This window comes from Cuculus canorus, chromosome 25 (assembly GCF_017976375.1).
Source record: "Cuculus canorus isolate bCucCan1 chromosome 25, bCucCan1.pri, whole genome shotgun sequence".
NCBI classification, from domain to species: domain Eukaryota; kingdom Metazoa; phylum Chordata; class Aves; order Cuculiformes; family Cuculidae; genus Cuculus; species Cuculus canorus.
In genome coordinates this window covers 3,115,409-3,122,688 of record NC_071425.1, presented here as the reverse complement: position 1 = coordinate 3,122,688, position 7,280 = coordinate 3,115,409, and the positions used below count along the sequence as shown (strand labels likewise).

The following is a 7,280-nucleotide window of genomic DNA, read 5'->3' as shown; positions in this document are numbered from 1 at the left end:
AGGATGCAGGAGCTTCTTTGGCTCCCGGCCTCAGTGTCCCTATCCGGAGCCGGTGCAGCGTGAGAGAAGCAGGGTGTGAGGGCACCCAGTGAGGGTGGCTGGGCAGCACGAGGGGTTTTGGGGAGCAGAGCCCACTGCGCCCCCCCTTCCCCCCCGCCTGCCCCCCGCTCCCCTTGCCCTGGCCAAGAAGCTCTGGGGTCCTGGCCATGTTATTTTTCTACCACAGAGTAAATAAAGCACGGAATATTTTTATAACACAAAAGTTCTGGGTTTCACATGTGTCTCGGGGAGGGGGCAGGGTCCTGGAGCCCCTCACCCATGCCCTGACGGGGGGTCCCGGTCCCCAAATCACTGCTGGGGTTGAGGATAGGGGCTTTGGGGGTGGTGGTGGTGGTGATGATCCTGTGCTCCCCAATGCCTGGATGATGCACAGCAGTGAGTGGTGCCCCACAACTGGATGGGTCTGTGCCCCATATCCCCTCCCTGAATGCAGGGGGGCAGAACTGCTCCTGCAGGTCCTGGGGGGGCTCAGCCTGGGGGGCACCAGAGGGTGGGGGATGCAGGTGGTCCCGTGCTCCCCAATCCCTGGATGATGCACAGCACTGAGCAGTGCCCCACAACCAGGCGTGGGGCAGGGGTCTGTGCCCCACATCCCCTCTCTAAGTGCAGAGGGGCAGAACTCTTCCTGCAGGTCCAGGGGGGGCTCAGGCAGCCTGGGGGGCACCAGAGGGTGGAGGATGCAGGTGATCCTGTGCTCCCCAATCCCTGGATGATGCACAGCAGTGAGTGGTGCCCCACAACCGGGTGTGGGGTGGGGGTCTGTGCCCCATATCCCCTCCCTGAATGTGGGGGGCAGAACTCCTCCTGCAGGTCCTGGGGGGGCTCAAGCAGCCTGGGGGGCACCAGAGGGTGGAGGATGCAGGTGATCCTGTGCTCCCCAATCCCTGGATGATCCACAGCAGTGAGCAGTGCCCCACAACCAGGCGTGGGGCAGGGGTCTGTGCCCCGCATCCCCTCTCTAAGTGCGGAGGGGCGGAATTCCTCCTGCGGGTCCTGGGGGGGCTCAAGTAGCCTGGGGGGCACCAGAGGGTGGGGGATACAGGTGGTCCTGTGCTCCCCAAACCCTGGATGATGCACAGCAGTGAGCGGTGCCCCCCAACCAGGCGTGGGGTGGGGGTCTGTGCCCCATATCCCCTCCTTGAATGCAGAGGGGCAGAACTCTTCCTGCAGGTCCTGGGGGGGCTCAGCCTGGGGGGGGGGAGATCGAGGGAGGGGTCTGGGTCGTTTTTCCCGATGTAAAACACATAAATGGCCCTGGTTTGGGGGTTTGGTTATTATATATTTTTTTTTTTAAAGAAAAGGAGCGTTCCTTGGCCGAAACGAGGAGTTCGCTCCTGGGTTTTCATTGCGATTTAATTCGGTGTTGAAGGAGAAAAGGAAAACAAAAGTAAAGGCAGAGCCGCCGCGGGGCGGTGCCGGTCGCGATCCTTCACCGTCACTTCTGCCGGAGGCGGAATAGCTGCGGGGGGAACCGGGACCGGGGGGGAAGGAGCGACCCCTACCCCGGTCCCTGCGGGGGGTGGAAGGTGAGGGGGGTCCCGGTCCCCAAATCACTGCTGGGGTTGGGGGGCAGGAGAAGAGGGGGGTCCTGGTCCCCACATCCCTGTTGGGGTTGAGGATAGTGGTGTTGGGGTCCCTGTTGGGGGACAGGAGAAGAGGGAGGTCCCAACCCCCAAATCACTGTTGGGGTTGAGGATACTGGTGTGTGGGTCCGTGTTGGGGGCCAGGAGAAGAGGGGGGGTCCTGGTCCCCAAATCACTGTTGGGGTTGGGGGGCAGGAGAAGAGGGGGGGTCCCGGTACCCAAATCCCTGTTGGGGATACTGATGTCTGGGTTGCTGTTAGGGGGCAGGAGAAGAGGGGGATCCCGGTACCCAAATCACTGTTGGGGTTGGGGGATACTGGTGTCTGGGTCCATGTTGGGGGGCAGGAGAAGAGGGGGGTCCCGGTACCCAAATCCCTGTTGGGGTTGAGGATAGTGGTGTTGGGGTCCCTGTTGGGGGCAGGAGAAGAGGGGGGTCCCAATCCCCAAATCACTGTTGGGGTTGAGGATAGTGGTGTCGGGGTCCCTGTTGGAGGGCAGGAGAAGAGGGGGGGGTCCCGGTACCCAAATCACTGTTGGGGATACTGATGTCTGGGTTGCTGTTGGGGGGCAGGAGAAGAGGGGGGTCCTGGTCCCCAAATCACTGTTGGGGTTGGGGGCAGGAGAAGAGGGGGGTCCCGGTACCGAAATCCCTGTTGGGGATACTGGTGTCGGGGTTGCTGTTGGGGAACAGGAGAAGAGGGGGGTCCCAGTCCCCAAATCCCTGTTGGGGTTGAGGATACTGGTGTTGGGGTCCATGTTGGGGGCCAGGAGAAGAGGGGGGTCCCGGTACCCAAATCCCTGTTGGGGTTGAGGATACTGGTGTCTGGGTCGCTGTTGGGGGGCAGGAGAAGAGGGGGGGTCCCAGTACCCCGGTTGCTGCCGGGATGGGGGATGCTGGTGTCTGGTCCCCGTTGGGGGGTGTCGGTGCCCAGGTCGCTGCTGGGTGGTGGAAGGTGAGGGCATCCCAGTCCCCAGGTCCCTGTTAGGGGCAGGAGGAAATGGGGGTCCCACTACCCAAATCCCTGCTTGGAGGTGGGAGGTGAGGGGGGTCCCAGTGCCCAGGTCTCTGCTGGAGGTGGGGGGTCCTTGTGCTCAGGTCCCTGTTGAGGGTGGAAGGCAAGGGGGGATCCAGGTGCCCGGGTCCCTGCTGGGGGGCAGCGGTTTGGGGGATCCGGGTGCCCAGATCCATGCTGGGACTCCCGGTCCCAAGGTCTCAGCTTGGTGGCAGTGGTCCCAGCCCAGGATGCTGCTGGTGGTGACGGTGGTGGCTGTGGCGGTGGCCGTGACCGTGACCCTGCGTGCCTCTGCCGTGCTACGGCATCGCCTGGCCCGTTCCGTGCTGCTCTGTGCCGCCGTCCGCTACCGGCGACGACTGGAGCTGCTGGGCAGCGAGGTTCGGCTCAGCCAGGAGCGGCGTTTGCGGCGGCTGCTGCCCGCCGGCACAGCCCACGGTGAGCGGCAGAGCCATGGGGTGAGGCTGGAGTTGGGGGTCCCTGGGGTCACCCCACTCACCCTGCTCCTCTCTTGGCAGGCTCAGAAGCATTCCGGGAGCGACACCCGCTGGGACAAAGCTGCCCCTCTGATGGGGTGCTGAGTGTGCATCCCCCCCCGCTGCGCCCCTGGGCGCTGCTCTGCTGCTGCTGGGGCACCGACCCCCCTCTGCAGGTACGGGGGTCACAGGAGCGCAGGCACCCCAGATGGGGACCACGCTGCCCCCCCTGCCTGACCCACACCTCTCTCCACACAGGGCTCTCTGCTCTATCTGGACGCCCTCCACGCCGCCTTCCCGCAGGCGCTGGCTCGCCGGGGCACGGCGCTGCTCTCCTGGGCACCCAGACACCCCCGCGCCCGGGCGGGTTGGCCGCTGCCCTCCCTGTACTGCACCCCGGCCGAGGCGAGCGCCCTTCCCTCGCGAGCTGCCGCGCTGCGAGTGCAGCTCCTCTTCGCCCTGCGCGAGCGTGCCCTGCGCGTGCTGGAAGCCGGGCTGGCTACCGAGCTGCACGACGCGCTGGCCACCTTGCGTGCTGAGTGGCCCGGGCTGGCTCAGGACTTGGAGCTGGGCGAGCTGAGCCCCCAGGCTGGGCTAGCAGAGGATGCGCGGGGCCAACTGCAGGCGCTGTTGGCCCCCAATGCCGCCCGGGCGGCCGAAGTGCGCGCTGAGTGTGCTCGTGGCTTCGAGGGCATCGTGCAGCGCCTGTGGCCGCAGCTGGAGGTGGTGGTGGTGGTGGGGACGGCGCACGGCGCGGAGCAGCTCTACTGCCGTGCCCTCCGCCAGGCTGACTGCAAGGGGCTGCCGTTCTACTGCCCCTTCTATGGGGCGGCGGGAGGTGAGTGTCCCCACGCGGGTCTCTGCGCCGGGTGCACGGGGGAGGCTGCGCGGCAGCACAACAGCCCCTCTGCCCCACAGGTGTGGGTGCATCTCTTATGCCACATCCCTCCCTGGAGAGTCCTGCCTGTTCCAAAACCACCTCTGTCCTGGGATTGGCCATGAAATTCCCTCCCGGAGGGGGCTGAGGCTGTTTGGGCAGGGATGGGAGGGTTTGGAATTCTCGCACTGACACACGTTGCCTTCTTGCCCAGCGCTGCTCGGTGTGAACCTGTGGCCGGAGGAGCAAACACCCCGATTCTTGCTGTGCCCAGACTGGGCTTTCTACGAGTTCCTGCCCTGCCCGGCCGAGGAGGAGCCGCAGACGGTGCTGCTGGATGAGCTTTGGGAAGGGCGCGAGTATGGACTGGTCCTTACAGCCCAGCCGGGAGAATACAGGTGCTTTCTCCCTGCTGTGGTTTCTGGGGGGGCCACCTTCCCACCCCATGCACCCAACCCTGGACCCCCTGACACCCTCTCTACCCACGCAGGTGCCGTGCCGGGGAGGTGCTGAGGGTGGCTGGCTTCCACAAGCAATGTCCTATCGTGGAGCCCGTACGCAGGTGAGGACACCCCGACCTCTGCCCATCACTTCAGGGGGGCTCTGTGCTGGGGATGGTCCGAATTGGACGGTGCTGGTGGCACCTGGGGCATGGGGAACCCACCTTGACTGCTATCCCGCAGGGAAAGCCAGGTGCTGAGTGTGCGGGGTGAGAGCATCCCTGAGGATCGGTTCTGCCGGAGCCTCTGCCGTGCCGTGGGATTGTGGCCGGGCGCTCGCTTGGTTGACTACATCTGCGTGGAGAGTGCTTTGCTGGGTGAGTCCTCTCCATGAGGTGTCTGAATCACAGAATCATGGAATCGCTGGGTTGGAAAAGACCTTTGAGATCATCAAGTCCAACCATACCTGTCCACTACTAAATCATATCCCTGAGCACTTCATTTACCCATCTTTTAAGCACCTCCAGGGATGGGAACTCCACCACCTCCCTGGGCAGCCTCTGCCAGTGCCTGAGAACCCTTTCAGTGAAGACATTTTTCCTGATATCCAATTTAATTTGCCCTGGCGCAACTCGAGGCTGTTTCCTCTTGTCCTGTCACTTGTTCCTTGGGAGAAGAGACCAGGACCCACCTCCCCACGACCTCCTTTCGGGGGTGTTATAGACAGCGATGAGGTCTCCCCTCAACCTCCTCCAGGCTAAACAGCCCCAGGTCCCTCAGACGCTCCTCATAACCCCTATTCTCCAGCCCCTTCCCCAGCTCCATGCGCTTCTCTGGATGCGCTCCAACCTCTCAATGAGGGACCCAAAACTTGAACCCAGGATTCTGAGCCCCCCCAAAAGCGTGGCTAGTGCTGCCTTGGGCTCCGCCAGCCGCAGGTTACCTGCGGGGCTTTAACGCTTTTGGGGTGCTGCCGCAGGTGCCTCTTCGGGGGCCGTTGCCCCCCACTACGAGGTGTTCGTGGAGCTGCGGGGCCTGAGGGATCTGTCGGAGGGGCAGCGGTACAAGGTGAGGGGGACATGGGCTTTGTGCAAGGTCACGGTGGCCACAGTGGCCACAGCTGCTTTGCTGCAGTGCCGTGGGGGGAGATGGCTGCTCCCCCAGGACAGCCGCTGCTGGAGCATCGTGGGCAACGTGTCCTCTCTCTGCAGCTGGACCAATGTCTCCAGGAGGATTTCCCCACCTATAAATCCTTCCGCTTCAAGGGCAGCATCGGGCCCCTGCGCCTGCACATGGTTGGAGCCAGGGGCTTCGTCCGGTTGCGGGAGGCACTGGGGTCCCCCCTCCCCATGCCCAGAGTCCTGCGGGAGGAGCGGCTGCTGCAGCTCATCCAGAGCACCGTCATCTCCTAGAGCAGCCCAGGGGTCCCTCCCGCCCTGGGATTTGCTTGGCGTGTGGCTTCCGACGAGGGAGCGGAGCGGAGCCTCTGGCAAGAGGTGCAGGGCTGAGGGTGCCCAGCCCCGGAGAGTTTGGCTGAGGGAAGCAGAATGGAGCTAGCGAGCTCGGCTGTGCCTCTGCTCCGTGATGGTAGCGGGTGCTGGTGGGCACCTCGCTCAGTGCTGCTGGCGGGGATGGAGCAGCATCCCACCCCAGCCCTGGGCACTCACCAGCAGGCTTAGCTCTTCGCAGAACTCTTCTGGGTACCAGGTAGGACCATGGGTGCTCGTGAGCATCATGGAGCATCCAGGTCGTGCTTCCAGCAGCCACGGCTCATCCTGCTTTGCTCAGTGCCTTTGCAGTGCCCGTGGGAAGCTGCAGCAGAGTGGGTGCACGTTCCTTCCCCAAGTGACACCTCAGCCTGCAGCCAACCCTGGGGGCATTGGAGAGCTGCAGCCCACCCCAGCCCTGGGTTCTCACCAGTGGATGTGCTCTTCTGGATGCAGGGTGGGTCCATGGGTGCTCGTGAGCATCATGGAGCATCCAGGTCCTGCTGTGGGGACAGCCAAAACGTCCTCAGGAACAGGAGGAGCAGCAGAGCCTCAGCCCCACGCAGAAGCTCAGCCCCGCACGGAGCTCCCTGTGGCACATTGGCACTGCGGGCGGGGGGCACAGTGGGTGGTGGTGGCAAATGCCACAGAGCGTACCCTCTACCGGGCTGCAGCACACATTTGCCCGGTTAGGAAACAACAAATTCCAGGAAGGGCTGCTTTGGATGTTTAAAAAAAAGCAGAAGCAAAATCAAGGAGGATTATCTAAAAAATAAATAAAGGGCAGCGCTCTGGGATTGATTTTTTTTTTAATATACTATTATTTTTAACCCTCATTAAAGGCATTTCTTGATGCTTAGGTGGTTGAGGAGTTGCTGTTGTTTCCTCTGGGGTGCTGGGGAAGGGGCAGGCATGAATATTTAACCAGTTCAGCGGCTGGCGGGGGCTCTGGGAGCATCTGGCTCTTTGTGCCTTTGAGGCAGTGATGCACCAGGCGGGGGGACCGGTCCTCTCCCCTCCTGCTTGTGAAGGTTTATTTTAAGAGCTGGTGACCCGCGGTGTGTAAGGAACCTGCTGTGCTGGCAGCTGCTGCTGGGGTGGGGGCAAGCCAGGATGCTGGCAGAGGACAATGTCTTGAACAAGGTCCACACAAAGCATCCCCCAGCGCAGCCAAAGCCTCCATCAGGGATGGAAACCATGCTAAGGCCCCTTCCTCCTCCCATCCCTGCCAGAAGAAAAGCCTGGAGTAAAATTCCTGCTGCAAATAGAAGAGAAATGGGGCCTGGGGTTGGGATGGCGATGCCTGCGGGGCTGTGGATTGCTGCCTTTGGAGCAGGGATGCTG

The 7,280-nt window shown here is 62.9% G+C and overlaps 1 protein-coding gene across 1 annotated transcript; it reads left to right on the top strand.

The window, feature by feature from the left end:
- The first annotated feature begins 1,488 nt into the window (after positions 1 to 1,488).
- GHDC (GH3 domain containing) lies at positions 1,489 to 6,774 on the top strand. Its single transcript, XM_054088368.1, has 9 exons — positions 1,489 to 1,586; positions 2,854 to 3,094; positions 3,175 to 3,308; positions 3,391 to 3,970; positions 4,224 to 4,407; positions 4,500 to 4,571; positions 4,693 to 4,826; positions 5,429 to 5,517; positions 5,661 to 6,774. Exons 2-9 carry the CDS (start codon positions 2,887 to 2,889, stop codon positions 5,859 to 5,861), a joined length of 1,602 nt encoding a protein of 533 aa, XP_053944343.1. The 5' UTR covers positions 1,489 to 1,586; positions 2,854 to 2,886; the 3' UTR covers positions 5,862 to 6,774.
- Positions 6,775 to 7,280: the final 506 nt, after the last annotated feature.